At 43.8% G+C, this 24,781-nt stretch overlaps 1 protein-coding gene across 2 annotated transcripts in view; it reads right to left on the bottom strand.

The window, feature by feature from the left end:
- MDN1 (midasin AAA ATPase 1) overlaps nucleotides 1–23,439 on the bottom strand; it is a 160,891-nt gene extending 137,452 nt beyond the window's left edge. For both annotated transcript variants that reach the window (XM_060114594.1, XM_060114595.1), the window contains exons 1-5: nucleotides 23,207–23,439; nucleotides 15,000–15,226; nucleotides 1,821–2,045; nucleotides 1,358–1,465; nucleotides 1,085–1,277 (exon numbers count right to left, since the gene is read on the bottom strand). In XM_060114594.1, the coding sequence (XP_059970577.1) occupies nucleotides 1,085–1,277; nucleotides 1,358–1,465; nucleotides 1,821–2,045; nucleotides 15,000–15,226; nucleotides 23,207–23,308 (855 nt within the window). In that variant the 5' untranslated portion in view covers nucleotides 23,309–23,439. The remainder of the gene's footprint in view (nucleotides 1–1,084; nucleotides 1,278–1,357; nucleotides 1,466–1,820; nucleotides 2,046–14,999; nucleotides 15,227–23,206) is intronic.
- Nucleotides 23,440–24,781: the final 1,342 nt, after the last annotated feature.

The raw sequence follows: 24,781 nt of genomic DNA, 5'->3' as shown, positions 1-24,781 counted from the left end.
GTGAGGACACAATGAGATTCAGCGCTGGAAGTTCTCGAACTTCTTGTGGAGCTGTTACTCTTCGCAGCCAGCAGGCAGGCTGGGCTGTAGCTCCGTTCTGTACTTCTGCCCCGGCGCTCTGCCCCCGCCTACCCCAACCAGAATCCTTCCCTCTGCTAAAGTTCTAATGCTCCAAACCTATCTATGTGAGGAGAGTGGTTAAAGAGGGCTGGGGAGGTCTTCCTGACCAGAGGGAAACACAAGGCGCTTTGGAAATGCTGGCGTCTCAGTGCTGGTGACAGAGATATTTAGTTTATGAATAATCATGCAGCTGTACACTTAAGACATGCACTTTTTTATATCTATATTATACCTATCTTTTTAAGTTTGTACTTCCCAGATACAAACTGATAGTTCAAGGAATGACTCAGGACTTGTTCCAGGAAGAAAACTGGGTGGGTCTGACCATCAGACAAAGTGACAACCGACTAAAGACTGCTGGAGAAAAACAGACTGGTTCCCAATGTTCCCAGATTATGGAACCAGACTCTGATTTACAAGACTTTCCAAAGTGTAGTCTGGAGGCACACTCTTGGAAAGGTCATTTGCTATGGCAGGGGAAGAGTTCACTACAGATGCTAGCCTCTCACACAACAGGCAAAGAGAATATTCTGAAAGAAAGAGGCCGGGGAGTTATACCTGGGCCTAGCCCCATCGCTGCCAGAGGACAGCCCACAGGTCCTGGGCAAGCCATTCTGCCTTAGTTTTACATAAATATGGTATCACAACGTGGGCCACCCAACTTCAAACAGCTGTTGTAGCAAGTAAATGAGGTCATACACGGAAGAGCTTTGCTAAAGTTAAAAGCCTTTGCATAGGCATCATTAGAATTTCTGACTTCACACTAAATAGGGACAAAGAGACTGTCAAAGAGGAGGGTCCTGGGTGAACTTCTCTTACTCTCTCCTTGAACACTTCTCTAAGTGGAACGGTAATCTGGCAAACTCGATTTGGCTCACACCTAGAACACAGAGCCCAGCCAAGGAAAAATGCACACTCAGTGTGTGGATGGAAGAGGGCACACACGCCACGGCTGTCAACATACCTGCTCTCCAGGGGCTGGCGGCTGCCCAGGCAGCAGCACACCACAGACAGCAGTCACCCTGGAGGAGAGGTCAGCTGAAACAAGGTGTCCTTGTAAATACTGCAGCTCCTTCTCCTTACGCCAAAGGGAGGCTTCTGGATTGGCCAACACCAAGGCTTTCTCTAAGTCCTGCAGCTGGGCCTCTTCTAGCAACCTGAGGAAAATGAGGATCTCATCAACTACTCTAGCTCCCAGGAAAGCCACATCGAGGTCTCCAGGAATGCTCCTGCTTACCTTAACCTGAAATGAATCAGTTCCTCACTATTAAAAATCTTCTTAAGGAAAGATAACTTGTGCTCTTCATTCATACAGGTGACCAAAGAAAGACAATTGGCTGTGTACCTGGAGAAAACCAAAGTATATAAACTCAGGACCTGCAGCTGATTCTAAAGAATAAAGAAAATTTGCTAGCCAACTGAACATTAGAAAAGGAAACCTTATAATTAACACAGGGAAGGGTAGAAAACACAAATCAGGCAAAATAAATTCACCTAATGGAACACAAAACAATGGAATTCCACTCATACCATCTGATTTCCCTCTGAAATGACACGTGAAAGGGAATAAGAACCCCAAAGGGACCAGAACAAAAATGACATCTTTTAAAAGGCCTCCCTTCCCTCCTCATGCACACAACTCCAGACTCCCTCAACTACCCCCACACTAGAAGCACAGGAACAGCCCAAGAGCTACGCACCAGCGGACCAAGGTGTCATGGCTCCTGAGGAGTGGGATGCACACGCTCCAGTCCCAGAGCTCCCGGAACACGGACTGCTCTTGCTGCAGAAACTTGTAAGCTGCTTCCATTAGGTCCCGGAGCTTCATCCGCCTGCGCCCATACCGGACTGGATTTGCATCTGAGCTCTCTAGGAAGAGTCTCTGAAAGACTGGAGAAGTGTCCTTGAAATACTTCAGGGCAAACCTTCAGAAAGAAAAAGAACTTTCATTGCTTGGTAAGAATATCAAAGTATACATATCCACTTAATGAGACAACGGAACATAACAGTAACTCCCAAGGGTTTGAGAACCAGAAGAGATGAATGTTTTAAGCCACTAGTCCTAAGATTATATTCTGTTCAAGTTCAGGAAGCAGAATTGCAGCATGAGATATCTAAGAGGAAACAAAAACCACAAGAACTTATCACAAGTGTTTACTACTGAAAATAAACTCATTTTCAACAAATATTTATTGACTTCTCACTATGAGTCACACACTGTGTTTCAGACACTGTGTTAAGTCCTGGAGGTACAAAACCAAGAAGATACTTTCCTTGAGGAGCCTGCTATCTAGGAAGGAAGAGAGTCACAGAAACAACGAGAGGCACAAAGAAAACAGATTCAACTGAACCTGGGAGAGTCAAGAAGAGATGCTTTGGCTGCACCTTAGAAGATGAAGAAGTGATCCTCATGAGAGGCCGTAAGATTGGAAAAGAGGGACAAAAAGCTACAAGACATACAGGAAATAATTAACAATGGCAATAGCACGTCCTTCTGCATCAGTAAGTACTTTTAATGTAAATGGTTTCCTCACAATCAAAAGACAGAGATTGGCTGAATGGATATAAAAAAGAAAAAAACTCGCATAAAACTGTATGCTATGTACAAGAAACCCACTTCGGATCTAAGGCTACACATAGGGTGAAAGTGAAGAGATTAAAAAAAAAATTCCATGTAAATGGTAATCCAAAGAGAGCAGGAGTGACTATATTCATATCAGTCAAAACAGACTTTAAATGGATAGAATAATGAGACAGAAGATCAATAAGGAAACAGAGGACTTGAACAACACTACAGACCAAAGGGACCTAACAGACACATACAGAATACCCTACCCAGCAACAGGAGAACATATATTCTTCTCACACGCACATGGAACATTCTCCAGGACAGGGCACAGGTAAGGATGCAAAACAAGTCTCAACAAACTTTAAAGCACTGAAATTACACAAAATACCTTTTGTATAATAATACAAAATATTACAATAGAATGAAACTAGAAAGCAACAGCAGAAGGAAAACTGGAAAATCCTCAAATATGTGGAAATTAAACAACACACTGTTAAACAACCAATGGATCAAATAAGAAGTCACAAGGAAAATTTAGAAAGGACCTTGAAACAAATGAAAAAAAAATACAACACACCAAAACCTATGGGATACAACAAGAGCAATGATAAGAGGAAAGTTTATAGCTACAAACATGTATATTTTAGAAGATCTCAAGCTAACAACCTAACTTTACACCTCAAGTAACTAAAAAAAAGAATAAACTAAACCCAAAGCTAACAAAAGAAAGGAAATAATAAAGATTGGAGCAGAGATACAGACTAGAAAAACAACAGGGAAAAAAAATCAACAAAACTAAGCGTTGGTTTTTGAAAAGATCAAGAAAAGTGATACACTCTTAGTTTAAGAAAAAAATAGAAGGCTCAAAAAACAACAGAAATGAAAGAGGGGACATTACGGATGCCACAGAAATAAAATAAACTATAAGGAATACTATGAGGGAATTCCCTGGCAGTTCAGTGGTTAGGGCTCCATGCTTCCACTGCAGGGGGCATGGGTTCGATCCCTGGTGGGGGAACTAAGATCCTGCATGCCACATGGCGTGGCCAAAAAAAAAACAAAACTAAAAAACAAAAACCACACACACACACAAAATTAACAATTGTTGGTACGGATGTGGAGAAGGTGGAACCCTTGTGCACTGTTGGCAGGATAATGTGGTGCAACTCCATGCAAAGCAGTACAGAGGTTCCTTTAAAAAAAAAATAGGGGGCTTCCCTGGTGGCACAGTGGTTAAGAATCCAACCACCAATGCAGGGGACACGGGTTCGAGCCCTGGTCCAGGAAGATCTCACATGCTGCGGAGCACCTAAGCCCACGCGCCACAACTACTGAGCCCACGCACCTAGAGCCCATGCTCCGCAACAAGGGAAGCTGCCACAACGAGAAGCCGGCGCACCACAATGAAGAGTAGCCCCTGCTCGCCGCAACTAGAGAAAGCCTGCGTGCAGCAACGAAAACCCAACGCAGTCAGCCATCCATCCATCCATAAATAAATACATACATACATAAATTTTACTTAAAAAAATAATAATAAATAGGGACTTCCCTGATGGCACAGTGGATAAGACTCTGTGCTCCCAATGCAGGGGGCCTGGGTTTGTTCCCTGGTCAGGGTACTAGATCCCACGTGCATGCTGCAACTAAGAGTTCACATGCCACAACTAAGGGGCCTGCCTGCTGCAACTAAGACCTGGCGCAACCAAATAAATAAATAAATATTTACAAAAATAAAACTAGCATATCTTTTGTTCACCACAAAGCAAACATACTAATTTAATTACAGATTGAAATACGGTGAATCACATGATGCACTTATCCATATGGCCCAGCAATCCCACTTCTAGGTATATAGCCAAAAGAACTGAAAGCAGGGTCTCAAAGAGATTTTTGCACACGCATGTTCATAACAGCACTATTCACAATAGCCAAGAAGTGGAAGCAACCCAAACGTCTTTTGACAGATGAAGAAATAAACTGTGGTATATACATACAATGCAATACTGTGTAAACTTAAAAAGGAAGTAAATCCTGTCACATTCAACAGCATATATGAACCTTCAGGACATTATGCTAAGTAAAGTAAGCCAACCATAAAAGGATAAATACTGTGTGATTTCATCTGTATTAGGTATCTAAAGTAGTCAAATTCACAGATACAGAAAGCGGAATGGTGATTACCCAGGGGCTGGGGGGAAGGAGCACAGGGGAATTGTTTAGAGAGTATAAAATTTCAGTACTGCGAGATGAAAAACGTCTGGAGACCTGTTTTACAACAATGCAAATATATTTAACACTACTGAATTGCATACTTAAAAATGGTCAAGATGGCAAATTTTATGATTTTTTTTTACCATAATAAAAAAAAGTATGTGCATTTTTTTTGCAGTACGCGGGCCTCTCCCGTTGCGGGAGAGGCCCGCGTACTGCAAAAAAAATGCACATACTTGGCTCACGGGCCCAGCTGCTCCACAGCATGTGGGATCTTCCCGGACCGGGGCATGAACCCGCGTCCCCTGCATCGGCAGGTGGACTCTCAACCACTGCGACACCAGGGAAGCCCAGTATGTGCTTTTTTTTTTTTTGCGGTACGCGGGCCTCTCACTGTTGTGGCCTCTCCCGTTGCGGAGCACAGGCTCCGGACGCGCAGGCTCAGCGGCCACGGCTCACGGGCCCAGCCGCTCCGCGGCATGTGGGATCTTCCCGGACCGGGGCACGAACCCCTGTCCCCTGCATCGGCAGGCGGATTCTCAACCACTGCGCCACCAGGGAAGCCCAGTATGTGCATTTTTAATAATGAAAATAAACTTTAAAAACTTAAACATACACTACAGAATTTATGTATACTGCAAACATGGTGATTCTCAGTAGATTCAGGTAGTAAATGATGTAGAAGCACATCCTTGTTGTTTCTACTGTACTCCTTGGCATGTTGAGTAGAAGGAAACCCAGGAAGTGGGAAAAGTAATCAAAGCAAACTCCTCTGTGCCCTGTATGTATTGGTGGTCTACAATGAAAGCTATTGGTTTAGCTCTTTCTGTATTCTCATTACCCCAGTCTACTCTGAAGTGGGACTAGAACAGGGAGTATGTCAACAGTAGGTATTATTATCCCAAACGAAAAAAGCTAAGGAAACTGAAGTGGTTAGTTTATTTGCTCAAGGTCACAAAGCTACTAAGTGTAAAGAGGCTATCTGAATCCAGGCTTTCCAAGTCCACAATCAGATGTGTGATTCAGTTGCTGTACTACAGACATGAAGAAAGTGGATTCAACAAGAGTTGGGAGTTTTCTAGATAGATAAGAACATTGAACTGACTGACAAAAAAGCAGATATTAATAGAAAGATAGCAACCATAAGGTCAAAAATAGAATTTTAAGCCACATAAGGAAGGTACAAACTGGAAAGAGCTGATTAACAGGAAGAAAGAATTGGCAGTCCCAGTGAGGAGAGAGACTAGTGTGTTAAGTGAACTAGTGGGATAGGAGATGGCAGTCTGGGAACGGAGCGTTTGAGCCAGTGACTTGTAAGGTGGTGGTGCAGATGTGAGCTAGACCCAGGGTGTGACCACTGCAGTGAGCAGGGTAGGTGAAATGAACGCAGAAGTCCACTGGAGATTAACTAGTCAAGCAACAACAGAGTCAGCACTGCATGGATATTCCAAGTGTGACACAGGAACTGGGGTGGGGAAGAAGACGATGGGCTGGTTGCCAAGTTCTTCAAAGAAGGAAGAGGAGCTCGGAAGTTCATCAGTGACCACAAGAAAGCAGCAGCAGAAAATAAAGCAGAAGATGGCAGGTGTCATGGCAACAAGAACGTCCAGAAAACTTCACAGAACAGAAAGGAGGACACCCACTAAACATGCAGACTGTGAGGGATGTGGAGGGTGAGATTAAAGACCCCCTTCCTTGTTAAGGACCAACATGGACACAATATCAAGACCATCGTAAATCAGTGAAGACAAGGAAGCAAAAGTAACATTCAGAGAAGAGGCTAAGTATACAAGGGAGTGTGCAGGTTATGGAGCACAAGCAGGGAAAGGGTTTGGGTGAGGGAAGAGGCCTGGATGTCAGCCGTGTGGGATGATACAAAATGAGAATTCAGGAGATGGGTGGGAACGCTTGGACTTCAATGGGCAAGCCAGGCCAACAAGAATAAAGGCTTTGTACATTAACGCTCATGATATTCTGAAGGAGACTGGACAACTGAGTCTCAGGAGATTCAGCTGTGGGGACTTCCCTGGTGGTCCAGTGGTTAGGACTCCCCGCTACCCCTGCAGGGGGCACAGGTTCAATCCTTGGTTGGGGAACTGAGATTCCGCATGCCGAGCAGCACAGCCAGAAAAAAAAAAAAAAAAAGATTCAGCTGCGGCTTGGAAGAGAGACCTGGCAGCTGTGGTGTGGGAGGCTGGTCGCCCACTAGCTCGTGGGCAGCTGGTGCCGGCAGTGCACGTGGAACCAACGGGCAGCAGCAAACAGGTAGGAGGTAAGCAGTAACCAAGGCATCAACCCAACCCAAGAGGTCTCTGAGGATAAGGGGAAAGGAACGGAGTGGACTGGCAATGGCTGTAAACCTGTGTAGTAGAAGGCTTCCCTATAGGGGAAACAGACTGTGGTCCACTGTAAGTATACAAAAGGAGGATGGGTTGATATTCCCTCCTGAACTTTGGTGACTACAGCACCCTTTTCTCTAGAGACCCATCATTTTCAGAAAGTGCTCTAAAATTCTGATCCAGGCAGTGATGGATGGACCGGTAAAGCATACTTAGGCAGAGAATAACATGATCAGATTTTTCCCCGGAGAATATTCGAAGTCTATGGAGAATGGTCTCTTTCCTGGGATAAAACAAAGAGTCGTAAGGTCTAAAATGCAACAAGGAACGCTATCCAGTTAAACGTCTAATCTTGGATGAGCCACTTACTTGGGCAACTCAGCATCTGGAAGTAAGACCTGTGGTCCAGCTCTGGCTCTGACACTTAGAACAATTAGTTAACTTAGTTATAACCCCTCTAAGGATCTGAAACGGGGCTAAGAGCGCCTGAATATGTCACAGTGCAAAGATTTAAAAGATAATACTGGGCCTCCCTGTGGCGCAGTGCTTCAGAGTCCACCTGCCGACGCAGGGGACACGGGTTTGTGCCCCGGTCCGGGAAGATCCCACACGCCGTGGAGCGGCTGGACCCGTGAGCCGTGGCCGCTGGGCCTGCGTGTCCGGAGCCTGTGCTCCTCAACGGGAGAGGCCAGAACAGTGAGAGGCCCGCGTACCGCAAAAAAAAAAAAAAAAAAAAAAAAAAAGATAATATTTATCTACTTACTTACTCTAAAGCCTGTAATAAATATGTGTTATTACTAAAATACCACCATTCTGTTCCAAAATCCACACTCCTAATTCCCATGGCAGATCCACAGATTTTCATGTCCAAGGATGTTCAATGTTCAAAAACCACCTAACTGCCCAACAAACGGATAAAAAGTGGTAAAATACTACACAACTTTTAAAACAACTTTATTTACTGATGCAAAGATGTCCATATGTGACTAAATTTGAAAACAAGATGCAAGTTAAAAATTATGTTTTTATTAAAATTAGTATATAGTCAAATGTTTGTTTTTAGATTTTACTAAAATTTTATTTTGAAAATGTGTACAAATGTTCTAAAATTTGCTGTGGGGACGGTTGCACATACCTGTGAATATACTAAAAACCACTGAATTGTACACTCATGTGGTATATAAACATCTCAATAAAGCTATTTTTTAAATGTGTGCATGTAAATATATCAGTGTGCACACTCTCAGATGGGTGCAAGACTAAGAAAAAGAAAAGGGATTTGGGAGGAAACATACCAAACATAGCAGTTACCTCTGGAGAGTAGGATTTCAGGGCGGAGAGGGCCTTTTGCTTTTTACGATTCTGTATTATTGAGTGTTACCTCAATATACTGCTTTTGTAATTAAAAGAGGATGTTCTTCTACCATATGACCCAGCAATCCCACTACTGGGCATATACCCTGAGAAAACCATAATTCAAAAAGAGACATGTACCAAAATGTTCATTGCAGCTCTATTCACAATAGCCCGGAGCGGGAAACAACCTAAGTGTCCATCATTGGATGAATGGGTAAAGAAGATGTGGCACATATATACAATGGAATATTACTCAGCCATAAAAAGAAATGAAATTGAGCTATTTGTAATGAGGTGGATGGACCTAGAGTCTGTCATACAGAGGGAAGTAAGTCAGAAAGAGAAAGACAAATACCGTATGCTAACACATATATATGGAATTTAAAAAAAAAAGTCATGAAGAACCTAGGGGTAAAACGGGAATAAAGACACAGACCTACTTGAGAATGGACTTGAGGATATGGGGAGGGGGAAGGGTAAGCTGTGACAAAGCGAAAGAGAGGCATGGACATATATACACTACCAAACGTAGGGTAGATAGACAGTGGGAAGCAGCCGCAGAGCACAGGGAGATCAGCTCGGTGCTTTGTGACCGCCTGGAGGGGTGGGATGGGGACGGTGGGAGGGAGGGAGATGCATGAGGGAAGGGATATGGGAACAGATGTATATGTATGACTGATTCACTTTGTTATAAAGCAGAAACTAATAAAAAAAAAAAGAGGATGTTCTTTTCCTCAGAAGAATGCCGCCAGAATAAGTAAAATAATTCTTGAAGGGGGAGAAAGTCTAAAATTAAATGTGTGTTACCTTTACAACATTCCTGGACAGTTTTGAAGCGGAGGTTTATAAAAGCATAACTACTTTTGGTCCCTCATTCTACTCTATGCCAGCCTGATTTCAGCATGATTGTCCACATATATACAGCACTTTACACATGAAGCATGCTCTACCATAGCATTCCACCTGCTATTGTTCACAAAAGACCATTACTAGGCCCACCTATTATTGCTCTTCCCAATCAAAGACATAGCACTGATGTGGATCCACGTGTCCAGGACAAACTGACAGCAAATGTGAAACTGAAGCTAAGAAATTAATCCAGTACAACCCAAAGGAACTTAGGTGATTACCGTAGTCCCCCCTTATCCATGGGGGATGGGTTCCAAGACCCAGAGTGGATGCCTGTCACCACGGATAGTACTGAACTCTATACACACTTTTTTCCTATACATACATGCTTATGATAAAGTTTAATTTATAAATCAGGCACAGAATATCCCAATTGTCAGCAACACCACTCCTGTGCTTTGGGGCCATTATTAAGTAAAATAAAGGTTACTTGAACACAAGCACGTTAATACCACAACACAGATGGTTACGAAGTGACTAGTGGGTGGGTAGCAAATACAGCATGGATATGCTAGAGAAAGAGATGACTCATCCCGGGCAGGACAGCACAAGATTTCATTATACTACTCAGAACAGCATGCAACTTAAAACTTATGAACTGTGTGCTTCTGGAACTTTCCATTTAATTTTTTTGGGTATGATTGACTTCAGGTAACTGCAACCACGGGAAACAAAACCACATATAAAGGGGGACTGCTGTATTATTTCCCTCCTGGGAGTATAAATATAATCATTAGCTATAATACGCTGTTCAGATCAAGTTCTGTGTAAATCAGTCAACAAATACATGAATGGCTCAACCAGGATGAGTGGGCAGCACCACAAAGTAGAAAAAAAGAGCATGGGCTTTGGAAGCAGCTAAACCTAGGACTGAATTCCAGCTCTGCCACTTTCTAGCAAAGGGACTTTGGGCAAGTTACTTAGCATCTCTGAGCCTCAGTCTCCTCATCTGGAAAATGGGAATAACACCTAACCTCTGAGGGTTGGAGACAATGCCAATAAAGTGCGAGAGTGGTTGCAGTCCTCATCATTAATGAAAGGCAGTTACCACAAGACCTGCCTGCCACGGTTGAAAGGACAGTGTGTTAAAGGGACTCGCAAAGACCAGGGAGAGGGGAGAAACAAGAAAGGGGGAGCAAACTAAAAAAGCAAAGAACTAAAAGATACAAAATATAAAAGTACAATCAGAACTTAAAAGTAAGGTTACACTCCTGAGAGAACACTAAGGGGAAAAAAAAAAATCAACACATAATGTAGTATTAACCATCTCAAACCATCTACAGAGCTACAGCTGAAGACATCCGGGAACACAAGAATGCAAAGTTAGGAACAGAACTAGATGATTTTTCAAAAATAGAACTTTGGGGCCTCCCTGGTGGCGCAAGTGGTTGAGAGTCCGCCTGCCGATGCAGGGGATACGGGTTCGTGCCCCGGTCTGGGAGGATCCCATGTGCCGCGGAGCGGCTGGGCCCGTGAGCCATGGCCGCTGAGCCTGCGCGTCCGGAGCCTGCGCGTCCGGAGCCTGTGCTCCGCAACGGGGGAGGCCACAACAGTGAGAGGCCTGCATACCGCAAAAAAAAAAAAAAAAAAAAAAAAAAAATAGAACTTTGAAACCTAAACTAGTATATCAGAATAGAGAAAGCATCAACAGACCAGGAGTGTTCTCAGAGTCCTGCTAAAGAATCTGCCAAAAAAAAAAAAAAAAAAAAAAAAAAAGAATCTGCCAAAGAGTAAAAAATGCATTCAAGGACTGCAGATGTAAAAACAGTAATGAACAAATAACAACAACAAAATGGTAATTTTGTGAGGTGAAGGATGTGTTGACTAACGTTATTATAGTAAACATTTCACAATACGTGTATCAAATCGCCACACTGTACACCTTAAACTTACACAGTGTTATGGGTCAATTATATCTCAAAAAAGCTTAGGGAAAGGGGGACCAGTAATGAACAACTAGCATAAGCAAGGGCATAAAAAGAAATACCTTGTTACTACTGAGATACCTGATGGAAACTCCAAACAGGCATGCACCCTGGCCTCAGAAAGAGGCGTGAGCCCGAAAATGAACGTCATTAGGATCCGAGGGAGCCTGACTTGGGCTCCTCCTCTCCAGTCTCTCTTTTCTAGATTTTCATCCCCATTTCATCTCTCCTCTGTTCATTCTTCCACTCCTCACTCTTCCTCCACAATCTGCACAGTACGAAACCTTCTCTCATTTCCAAGAGGATAACACACTCATTTTTCTTAGTTTAATGATTTCCTTGCTTCCCTTAAGTATTTGGCTTACACCTCTATTAATGTATTGTATCCTATTGTTTGCAAATACAGAAACTCACTACGTTTGACTTTCTCACCCCCATGATGTGGCCCAGAGCTTAAAGGGAGGACTCATATTTACCTACTGAATAAAGGACTGCATCCTATCTAAATGTATTAGGTATATTCGTAATACATTAGGTAAATTCCCAAACAGGAAATTTAGAGCACGAGCCAAACTAATCAGCTACATTTCTTAAAACTAAAAATCGAAATCCCATTCCACATCACTACCTATATAGTTCATTTCATATCATGCGTTGACTCATCACTTACACATTGTGCTTTTTTCTTTTTTTCTCCTTGTTTTTAAGTTACTCCATTAGGGGCACCTTTGTAGCTGCATTATATCATTTCTGGAACAAGGTGGGAACATAAGTAAAATATACTGCTTTGGCAAAAAGAAAAGAAAAAGTAGGAGTGTGCCTCACATTCAATGAATATGAACATAAAATCTGAAGCTGATGGGAAAGCAGATGTAGCCAATGCATCATTTTAGTGATTCTCAAGCACAGCCCTAGAGCACTCTACCACTAAGGCTTAAGAGAAGTGGGGTTGAAGTCACTCACGCGTCAGTCCTACAGGGTAAGCACAGGACAGTCAGCACACCCTGTGAAACCGTACCACAGTCAAACACACCTAAGTGATTAAAGCTCCCAGTGAGGCCACAATCCAGATCCTCAATCAACACAGAGGATAAGCTCCTGATACCTCGTACGATGGTGATCTTTAACTTTGCCGTATGTTTTAGTCCCATCAAACTGGGCCCATTTTTTTTTGCTACTCTTTTAGAAAAGCTCACACAAATTATGGTTTCCCCAAGTCTTCATTTTTTATTACCTCATCCAAGGACCAGACTAGAGATTATACTTCCAGGAAAGCCAAAGTGTACTTATTGTGTTGAAGAAGACTAATAATAAGAGATGCTCTACTGAGTAAAGTCAGTCAGACAGAGAAAGACAAAATATCATATGATATTGCTTAAATGTGGAATCTAAAAAAATGGTACAAATGAACCTATTTACAAAACAGAAATTGAGTCACAGATGTAGAAAACAAATTTATGATTACCAAGGGGGAAAAGGGGGAGAAAAACTGGATGACTGGGATTGACATATACACACTACTGTATATAAAAGATAACTGATAAGAACCTACTGTAGGGCTTCCCTGGTGGCACAGTGGTTAAGAATCCGCCTGCCAATGCAGGGGACATGGGTTCGAGCCCTCGCCCGGGGAAGATCCCACATGCCGCAGAGCAACTAAGCCCGTGCACCACAACTACTGAGCCAGCGCTCTAGAGCCCGCGAGCCACAACTACTGAGCCCACGTGCCACAACTAATGAAGCCCGTGCACCTAGAGCCTGTGCTCCGCAACAAGAGAAGCCACCGCAGTGAGAAGCCTGTGCACCATAACGAAGAGTAGCCCCCGCTCACCACAACTAGAGAAAGCCTGCACGCAGCAATGAAGATGCAACACGGCCAAAATAAATAAGTTTATAGGGAAAAAAAAAAAAGAACCTACTGTATAGCACAGGGAACTCTATTCGGTCCTCTGTAATGACCTATATGGGAATGGAGTCTGGAAGAGAGTGGATATATGTATATGTATGGCTGATTCACTTTGCTGTACAGCAGAAACTAACACAACATTGTTAACCAACTATACTCCAATAAAAAAAATTAATTAGGACTTCACTGGTGGCACGGTGGTTAAGAATCAGCCTGTCAGGGGCTTCCCTGGTGGCGCAGTGGTTGAGAGTCTGCCTGCTAATGCAGGGGACACAGGTTCGAGCCCTGGTCTGGGAGGATCCCACATGCCACGGAGCAACTAGGCCCGTGAGCCATAACTACTGAGCCTGCGCGTCTGGAGCCTGTGCTCCGCAACAAGAGAGGCCGCGATAGTGAGAGGCCCGCGCACCGCGATGAAGAGTGGTCCCCGCTTGCCACAACTAGAGAAAGCCCTCGCACAGAAACTAAGGCCCAACACAGCAAAAATAAATAAATTAATTAATTAAAAAAAAAAAAAAAAAAAAAAAGAATCAGCCTGTCAGGGCAGGGGACACAGGTTCGAGCCCTGGTCAAGGAAGATCCCACATGCCGCAGAGCAACTAAGCCCGAGCGCAGCCAACTACTAAGCCTGCGCTCTAGAGCCCACGTGCCACAACTACTGAAGCCCGCGTGCCTAGAGCCTGTGCTCCGCCACAAGAAAAGCTACCAGGACGAGAAGCCTGTGCACCACAACGAAGAGTAGGCCCCACTCGCCGCAACTAGAGAAAGCCTGTGTGCAGCGATGAAGACCCAACACGGCCAAAATCAATTAATTAATTATTTATTTTAAAAAGATGCTCCTATAGGTACACAGAACATTATTCATGTTTAGAGTTAAAGTCCTTTATCTTCTCAATTGAAAAACCCCTGACACTCCGTTAGCTGCCTCTTTTGACTATTCCACACAAACCTATCATTTTGAGAAAGCCTGGTGCAGTGGCACATGCCTATAGCCCCAGCTACTCAGGAGGCTAAGGCAGGAGGATGGCTTGGGCCAGGACTTCCGGGCTGCAGGGCGCTATGCCAACTAGGCATCTGCACTAAGTTCAGCATTACTGGGGTGACCTCATGGGAATGGGGGACCACGGGGTTGCCTAAGGAGGGGTGAAGCAGCCCAAGTTGGAAAGAGAGCAGGTCAAAAGAGAAATGCATTAGAATCCAGTTCTAATACAACTTCTTATCACACTTTGGCCGTGGATAGATTTACAGAAAGTTGGAAGGGACACTAGAGCTCTTGTAACCCACTCACTTCAGCTGTTCCAGCAAGTAAGAATCTCACCCGTCTGAAATGGATGCTGTAAGAGCCTCAGCTAAAACTCATTTAGATCTGCCTTATATGCATGTCTTGCCAGGTGACAGAATCCTTGAGAGCAGGGAGATATCTTGGTTATATTTTCCAGACCTGTCTTGATGTTCAAGACTTAAAAACCTAGTAAATGGTCACTGAACTGAGCTGGATAAACGGCTTCTGCTGTGATTATTTTTATAAAATAGTATCACTCCTCTCTCCCCTTTGTGAATTTCCCCTTTTCTCTTCATCTCAGCTCAGACTCCTCCTTACTTCCCAGGAGAGAGTAGGTTCTACCACCTCAAGGAGAAACGTGAAGAATAAAACTGTTACTCACGGGAGGACGTCAGGATGGTTACCGATGAGTCTGCTCATTGACACACAGAGCCTTTCATGTAAGTCATGGTTGACTTGGCCCCCAGCTTTAATGGCTTCAGCATTCCTTTCCAGCAAATCCAAAAGGAGAGGGCGCAGCTGGCGGCCAACCAGCACAGTACAGTCCTTATCCAGAAGTAACTGTGCTAAGGTACTCAAGATACACTGGCGATCTTGAGGTGTCCACACCTGAGAGAAAGGCAAAACAAAATTTCTACATAAATGATTTTCATGGGAGCTTCCCTGGTGGCGCAGTGGTTGAGAATCTTCCTGTTAATGCAGGGGACACGGGTTCGAGCCCTGGTCTGGGAAGATCCCACACGCCGCAGAGCAACTAGGCCCGTGAGCCACAACTGCTGAGCCTGCGTGTCTGGAGCCTGTGCTCCGCAACAAGAGAAGCCGTGATAGTGAGAGGCCCACGCACCGCGATGAAGAGTGGCCCCCGCTTGCCACAACTAGAGAAAGCCCTCGCACAGAAACGAAGACCCAACACAGCAAAAATAAATAAATTAATTAATAAACTCCTACCCCCAACATCTAAAAAAAAAAGATTTTCATTTTTACTGCTATAGAAGAACGGAGTCCTGGCTTAAAATCAAACTATGCAATTGCCAGACTTCATAACTGAGTTTATCTTATAAAACACGGTGGGGGTTTTTTGGCAATAGAGGATTAGTTAATTGAATGTAAACGCTGTTACAAATAAGTTTCAGTCCACTGGGGTTTGAGGTAAAAGGACTGACACCAGGATTCCATGTAAAATGCTAGATAGCTTCAGCTTCCTTGAAAAGTAATGTTTCAGAGTCATAACAGTTTCCAGGGAATTCAGTGTTTCCCCCAACACCTTTGTCTTGGAGGAAAACAGGAATTAAATGAGAAAAAAATAAAGTGCAGTTAGTATGCAAAAGTGCCAACTCTCTTGAGGAAAGAATAAGGATAAGAAATCAGTTCCTGGAAATGAATGATGATATATCCCCATGAAGGCTTCAGATTTTAATTAATAAACAAGACAGATCCAAAACAGACAGCCACACTCTGATATGCAAGATGAAATAAACCACAAAATTCTAGTGCCTGGGCTCAGTATGTTCATAAGCATAAAAAGGAAAACTGAAAAGTATGTAAAAGGTCTCATATTGCTTGTGTGTATGCAAGTCTGCACAACCCTTGCTGCTGGGCAATGCGACAGAGGGTTTAAATTGCCTGAGGCGTATACCCTCTGACCCAGCAAGCCCAAGGCTATGAATTTATAGCCTAAAGGCTTTGACACTAAATGGTTATCTATAAGAGTACAGTTTGAGCACAACCTAAATACCATATTCAAAAATATAATAACTTTTTCCAAAGTTCCAAAGTTGTACTTGTAGGTAGTGTTAATAATTTATTCCATTTTATTACTTACTCGTGTTTCACCATATGAGCATACCACAACTTGTTTACCCTTTCACATGTTAATAGATATTTGCACTGTTTTCAGCTATCATCAATAAAGCTACCATGAACATTCATGTACAAAAGACTGATGGACATATGTTCACTCCTCTCTCTCTTTTTTTGGTTTTTGGCCACGCTGCACAGCGTGTGGGATCTTGGTTCCCTGACCAGGGATCCAACCCGAGGCCCCTCCAGTGGAAGCATGGAGTCTTAACCACTGGACCACCAGGGAAGTCCTTCATTACTTTTTTTTTTTTTTTAGTGAAGTATAGTTGATTTACAAAGTTTCAAGTGTACAGCAAAGTGACTCAGTTATACATATATATACATACATATGTATATATTCTTTTTCAGATTCTTTTCCACTATAGGTTTATTACAACATATTGAATATAGTTCCCTGTGCTATACAGTAGGTCCTTGTTATTTATCTATTTTATATATAGTAGTGTGTATCTGTTAATCCCAAATTCCCAATTTCTCCACCCCCCATATTTTCATTACTCTTAATCTTTTTATTACCAAAGAGTGAGATTGCTGGGTCACACAGTAACTGTATGCTCAACTTGATAATACATTTTTGGCCACGCTGCATGGCTTGCAGGATCCTAGTTACCCAACGAGAGATCAAACCTGGGCCCTCCGCAGTGAAAGCACGGAGTCCTAACCATTGGACCACCAGGGAATTCCCTAAACTTTTATTTTTAATTTTAAAAAAATTTTAGGACTTCCCTGCTGGCGCAGTGGTTAAGAATCCTCCTGCCAATGCAGGGGACACAGGTTCAAGCCCTTGTCCAGGAATATCCCGCATGCCATGGAGCAACTAAGCCCATGCACCACAACTACTGAGCCTGCGCTTTAGAGCTCGCGAGCCACAACTACTGAGCCCACATGCCACAACTACTGAAGCCCGCACGCCTAGAAAAGAAGCCCGTGCACCACAAGGAAGAGTAGCTCCTGCTCGCCGCAACTAGAGAAAGCCCGTGCGCAGCAACAAAGACCCAATGCAGCCAAAAATAAATAAATATAATAAATAAATTTTAAGATATTTTTCAATGTTTAACAGAAATTGTTTTCCAGAGTATCTGCACCATTTCACATCCCCACCAGCAATATCTGAGCGCTTCAGTTGCTACATAACTTCACCAACACATAGTATTATCAGTCTTAATTTTAGCCATTCCAGTGGCGGTGGAGTGGTATATGGTATGAAGTATTTAATAGCCATTCATTTATCTTCTTTTGTGAATATTTATTCAAATCTTTTGCCCATTTTTAAATCGGGCTGTTCCTTTATTAACCATGATGGTGTTTGTAGACCCTCTGTATCAGCTTGAGGAAGTGTTGCTCTCTTCCTATCTTGTTTTTGTCTATTTCTTGAGTGAACTTTGGTAATTTATATTCTCTGAATGCTCCTGTCATCTAATTTATTGGCATACAATTTTTCATATTAGTTACTTATTTTTTTATTCTTTTCAAACTGTAATGGTGGCCTCCTTTCATTCCTAATAGTTTCGATTTTTCCCTTTTATTCTTGGTCAATCTTTTCAAAGAATCAGCTTCTGGTTTCACTGGTTTGCTATATCGTTTGTCCATTTTCTATTTCATTTGTTTCCACTGTTATCTTTATTACTTTTTTCCTTCTATTTATTTTGCGTTTAATTTGCTCTTCTTTTTCTAATTTCCTAAGATGGAAGCTTAAGAAATATCACAATTTCAAACCATTTTTTCCAAATATAAGAACTTAATGTTATAAATTTCCCTCTAAAGGTTATGAATTTCCTTCTAATTGTTATTGCCTGCACCCCACAAATTGTTTAAGCTATCATACAGTTCAAAATATTTTCTGATTCTCCCAGTGATATCTTCTTTAGTCATCAGTTTCTTTTAATTTTCTTATTTAATCTCTAACATTTAGGGATTTTTCCCAGCATCATTTTGAGGGTTTTCCCCCCTAATTTAATCTCATTGGGGTAACTGAATATGCCTTGTATGATTTCAATTCTCCTAAATTTGTTGAGACTTGTTTAATGGCCCATCTTATGATCTATCTTGGTGAACGTTCCAGATATGCAGAGTATGTATTCTGCAATTACTGGACACAGCATTCTATAAATGCCAGTTAGGTCAGGTTTGTTGATGGTGTTCAAGTCTTCTATATCCTTACTGATCTTCTGTGTTTGTACTATCAGTGACCAAGGCTAGAGTGTTAAAAGTCTCCAATTATAATTTTGAGTTTCTCTATTTTTCTTTTTCTGTAACTTTTTGATTCATGCATTTTGACATTCTGTTATTAGGTATACATATATTTAGGGTTTCTTTCTTAATTTTGCACTACTGACATTTGGGGCTGGATAATTTCCTTGTTGTGAAGGCTACCCTGTGCACTAGAAGGTGTTCAGCAGCATCCCTGGCCTCTACACTCTAGACGCCTACAGCACACCCCCATCACAAGTTGTGACAACCAAAAAACATCTCCAGATTTGCTCCAGAAAGCAAAATTGCCCCCAGCTGAGAACCAGACTGGGTAAGAAAAAAAAAATTTCAAAAAGAAAATGGAAATATGATTGACAGAAAATAGTTTCTTTAAAAATTAAAAAAAAAAGCAATATTTCATATACCATTTTAGAAAGCTTGGATTTTGATTCTGGAGACAGTGGGGAGCTCTTAGGCAGAATGGCAATAGATTCAGATTTGTCTTATTAATGATAATTTATATTAAGTGACCAGAATAAGGATGGGAGATAATAGCTAAAGGGAACAGAGGCTTCTTTGTGAAGTAACAAAAGTGTTCCAAAATGGACTGTGGTGACAGTTGCATATATCTGTGAACAGAGCGAAAACCACTGAACTGTACACTTAAATGGATGAATTATATGGTATGTGAATTACATGCCAAAGCTGTCTTTAAAAAAAATCTAATTATAGCTCATATGTATTGATTACTTACTATGGGTCAGGTACTGTGGTAAACTCCCCAAATGCATTATCTAGATCTCCCAACAATCTTATTTATAGCAATAATAACAGCAACCCATTTTATAGACAGCACTTACTATATTCTAGGCACCTAATCCTCATAGCAACCCATGAGGTAGGTAAAATTATCCCCATTTTACAGATAAGGAAACTGAAAAATAAAAAAGGGGTAAGGTCACAAAGCTAGAAGCAGAACCAGGAATCCATGTCACAGAATCTGGCTCCAGAGTCCCTGCTTTTAACTACTCTCTGTAACTATTTAGCGGCTACCGTACGTAATACCTATCATATCAAGAAACTGAGACTCAGGAGAGTCGAGCAACTTGTGGGAGGACCCAAAGGCAGTTAAATAAAAGAGAACAGAGGGACTTCCCTGGCGGTCCAGGGGTTAAGACTCCGCGCTTCCAGTGCAGGCAGTGCAGGTTCGATCTCTGGTCGGGGAACTAAGATCCTGCAAACCGAGCGGCCAAAAAACAAAACAAGAAAAAGAGAGAGAGAATGGATGTGATCTTCAGCCGTACTTCAGCCCCAGTATCCATGCATATGCTCTTAAGCACTCTGCTCTTCCTCAACCTAAACAGTGATCAAGGAGGTAAGATGTGACTCTGTGATTTATAAGAAATACAAATGAAGTCTTCGACCCTATTTCTGGCTGAGCTCCTAAAACCCCTGGAACTTCCTGTGATAAGAGAGAGAGATAAAGGTGTCTTGTTATGTTAATGCAGTGAATTGTGAAAAGCCGCTAATGGGAGCTGGTTGCCAGGAGAACCAATCATGTGATTAGAGTATTGGAACTTTCAGTTCCGTGCCCTCCCGGGAGGGCAAAGGGGCTAGAGATGGAGAGTTCAATCACCAACGGCCAGAGATTTAAAAAACTGTGCCAATGTAAGGAAGCCTCCATAAAAACCCAAAAGAACATGGTTCACAGAGCTTCAGAGTTGGTTGTCCTAGTACGTAAAACATTTCTCTGAGTTCTGTGAGCCACTCTAACAAATTAATCAAACCCAAGGAAGAGGTCATTGGAACCTCCAATTTACAGCCTGTTGATCAGAAGCACAGGTGACAACCGGTGTGTATGTTGCGGGTGGGAGAAGTCTTTTAGGGCTGAGACTTTACTCTGAAGAATATGATGCTTTCTGCAGATAAACAGTGTCAGAACTGAGTTAACTGTAGGACACCAGCTGGTGTCTGAGACTTGTTGGGTGGTGGTGGAAAGAACACCCCCACGGTGCAATTAAGAGTCAGAACTGCAGGATGGTAGCGATAGTAGGGAGGAAGTGAAAGGAACAGATCCAACACTGAGTAAGGAAAATCAGGAGGACTTGGCTATATGTGACAGAAAAGGAGTGAAAAGGGACTGGATAGAGAGACAGTGGTGTCACCAGCTGAGATAAAGGAAAAAAAAAAAAAAAAAAGGAAGCACAGGGCTTCCCCGGTGGCGGTGGCGCAGTGGTTGAGAGTCCGCCTGCCGATGCAGGGGATGCGGGTTCGTGCCCCGGTCCGGGAAGATCCCACATGCCGTGGAGCGGCTGGGCCCGTGAGCCATGGCCGCTGAGCCTGCGCGTCCGGAGCCTGTGCTCCACAACGGGAGGGGCCACAACAGTGAGAGGCCCGCGTACCAAAAAAAAAAAAAAAAAAAAAAACGGGGGGGGGAGCACAATCCTAAAAAATTCTTACTTCAGATCCCAAACTCCATGAGAAGCAATGTTTCAAAAACTTTGCTGGGACTTCCCTGGCAGTGCAGTGGTTAGGACTCCGTGCTTTCACTGCAGAGGGCCCGGGTTCAATCCCCGGCTGGAGAACTAACATCCCACAAGCTGCACGGCTTTGCAAAAAGAAAAAAAAAAAAAAAGCCTTTGCTTCCCAGTAAAAATTATTTTGCTTCCCAAAATAGGAGAAAAATAGAATGACAACACAATCAACTCTTCTCTGAGCGAAAGGCTTGAAACTATTACTGAAAATGGAAACGAACAAACCTGAAAAACATCTCTCAGATTGGATAGAATCTGAGAGACAGATAACGTGAGACAAGGAAAGGGGAAGCACAGGTGTCCCAATCTCCTTAATTCAACTAAACTTTTGAGTAGCTTTTAAGTTCCTTAGCATTACTATATAGTCTCAGAATCTACCTGAGTGGTTCACACTTCAAAATATCAGATTCTCTTAAAAACGGCTACAGACCATTTTTCTCATTTTACTCCCAATACATAAGCACCAATTTTATATCCAATTACAGTGGAGAATCATAAATAAATCCCCTATTGTCCATGGTCCATGAGCCCCAGCTTCAGAACCTCTGTTCTAAATGCAAGCCCACTTACAGAAAAATACTTCTAGCCACAATACATAATTCAGGAGCCTGTCACCACAAGCTCAGCTCATATAAACTGATCATCTCTTTCCTTAGTCTAGCCCACCAAAAATCCGTTTTCTTTCCTAGACCTCTCCATTTATGTTAGTGATTCCCTTTCCTGGGGGAATCAACAAGCCAGATAACCCCAGGCATATCTTCCACTGCTCCCTCCCCTTTGCTATACACGTTCATTTGTTGTCACCAAACAGAAATGCCTCTCATGTTAGTTCCCAGCTACTCCAGACACAAAATACTGCTGTTGCTTCCTAAGCAATAGAATATATACGGTCTACATACTGGAATTAGAAAAAAAATTTTTTCTACTCTCAAGAAGCTAACAGGACTTCCCCGGTGGTGCAGTGGTTAAGAATCCGCCTACCAATGCAGGGGACACGAGTTTGAGCCCTGGTCCAGGAAGATCCCACATGCCGCGGAGGAACTAAGCCCGTGCGCCGGAACTACTGAGCCTGCGCTCTGGAGCCCGCGTGCCTAGAGCCCGTGCTCTGCAACGGGAGAAGAGAAGCCACCACAATAAGAAGCTCGCGCACCGCAACGAAGAATATCCCCCGCTTGCCGCAACTAGAGAAAGCCCGCGCACAGCAACGAAGACCCAACGCAGCCAAAAATAAATATTAATTAATTTTAAAAAAGAAGCTAACAGATATTGGTGGGGGGTGGGGAAGCACAAAACACAAAGTTAAAATGCCACGTGAAAAAACTCAAGACAGCTGGTGGTAAACGAGAGTTCGCTCTTAAAAGGCCAGAGCACCCATTTCCCAGAAAACCAATTCATAATTCCATGGCTTAGAAATTATGCACTCAATGTCTCGCTTTGTCCATCAGTTGTTTTCTGTGTTTATGAACGGTCTCTAAAGATAGACGCTAAATTCCCTGTGGGCAGAGACCTTAACGAATTTATGTCTCCGCAAAGTGCCACACTGTGTGCTAGGCAGAGCAGGAACACAATCAATGCTTGTCAGTGGGCCGAAAAGTCGGGACTGGTCAGACAGGAAACATTCACCCCAGCTAACAGGGGTGGTTGGACTCGGCACACTTAGATAATACACATATCAAAAGGGCAGACACGCAACCTCAATTACAGAAAAACCACCCACATTTCTCTCCGAAGGCCACGTCTGCCGCACGCAGTCAGGGCGCTGCAAGGGGTAAGTCGGTGGAGAGGAGGAGGCAAGGCTTTCCCCCCGAGAAAAACAAAAGGCTTCTTCCTGGCTCCTCAAACGCGCGCGGACGCCTCCGCCACGGGCCAGCCCTGGGGAGCGGGCCAGAGTGACAAGACGCCGCTTTCCTGTCCCCTGTGTCTCCGCGCACCCCGCGCGCCCCATGGCACGCGCCAGGGGGTGGCGGGGGCGGCCGGGCGCTTTCCCTCTCGCTCCTTCTCTTACCTGCTTGACCAAGAACCTGCCCAGCTCGCTGCGACTCTTCTCGTTCTTCGCAGCGATTAACCGCAGAGGCGCGGCCGCCACCTCCAGCAAGAGGTGCTCCATGACCGCGGGACCTCAGCCCCAGACGGCCACCGACGCTCCCTGCTTCGCGCTCAGAGCCCCCGAGCCGCTGAGGTCCCCGCGCCGGGGCTGCCACCAACTACGCCCCCAGAGAAAACAACCGCCGCTTCTCCGCGGACACCCTGAGAGCAGCAGCACACGTGGGGGGAGCACGCGGCGCACTGCGTCACCGGCCTACGACGGCGCCGGCCTGAGACCCGGCCCCGCCCCGCGACGCCGGCCCCGCCCCCTCGGCACCGGAAACGCGGGCGTCCGTATCCGGCCAACTCCCGCTGGGGAATCCGAGCAGAAATGGCTTTTAGAGCCGAGGCGAGAGTTTGCTGTGGTGGGAAGTTCGGAGTCGACGAGTGGTGGGGTAGCGAGACAGAAGATTCCGCCATGCGGGAGAAGCTAGGGAGCCTGTAGGGAGCTGTGGGATCCTCCTGCCCCCTTCTGCCTCAACAGGCGAAAAGATCAGATAGGAAAGAAAAGCAGATTCGCCCCTTCTGACCCAGCAATTCCCTTTTTAGACCTCTGGCCTGTGGAAATTCACACCCAAGTGTAACAAGCATAGCCCTGGCAGCATTCTTTTTTTTTTTTTTTTTTTGGCAGCGTTGGGTCCTCGTTGCTGTGCGCGGCCTTTCTCTAGTTGTGGTGAGCGGGGGCTACTCTTAGTTGCTGTGCGCGGGCTTCTCATTACGATGGTCTCTCTCGTTGCGGAGCACGGGCTCTAGGCGCGCGGGCTTCAGTAGCTGTGGCTCGTGGACTCTAGAGCGCAGGCTCAGTAGTTGTGGTGCACGGGCTTAGTTGCTCCAGCGGCATGTGGGATCTTCCCGGACCAGGGCTCGAACCCGTGCCCCCTGCATTGACAGGCGGATTCTTAACCACTGCGCCACCAGGGAAGTCCCTTGCAGCTTTCTTAATATAAGTATTGGATATAAACGTTAAGATGGGTGATAAAAGAAATGTTCACATATTGACATATATGAAAGTCATTCTTGGCTTATACATGAGTTAACTTGAATTTTATGCTAACTAAAATAGCCTGTTTATGGCCTATCAGACATAAATTGTATATCTGCTCTAATGATTAAAAGAGCACACTGACCAGAAGTAAAGAATGTCCATGTTAAATATAAAGATTAAATGTCGGAGGGAGATGCATGAGGGAAGGGATGTGGGAACAGATGTATATGTATGACTGATTCACTTTGTTATAAAGCAGAAACTAAAAAAAAAAAAAAAAAAAAAAAAATTAAATGTCTCTCTTCATGGGATGCTAATGCTAGTACTCCTTTGATGATAAGGCTTCCTTTACAGGTGCCAAGGCCATGCTGCCTTGCTGTGTACTTGCTGATCTGTGTGTATGTTGTTGTTGTTTTTTAAAACCTTGAAGGAATGTAACCCTGTCTTGTTTAATGTTCTTTGTTCTGACAAGATATAAAACTGTGCTGGAAACCATGCTTCTCTGGAGCA

Source organism: Mesoplodon densirostris, chromosome 12, assembly GCF_025265405.1.
Source record: "Mesoplodon densirostris isolate mMesDen1 chromosome 12, mMesDen1 primary haplotype, whole genome shotgun sequence".
In the NCBI taxonomy this organism is placed as follows: Eukaryota; Metazoa; Chordata; class Mammalia; order Artiodactyla; family Ziphiidae; genus Mesoplodon; species Mesoplodon densirostris.
Note: the sequence above shows the minus strand (reverse complement) of the source record. Positions and strands in the feature narration are given on the sequence as shown.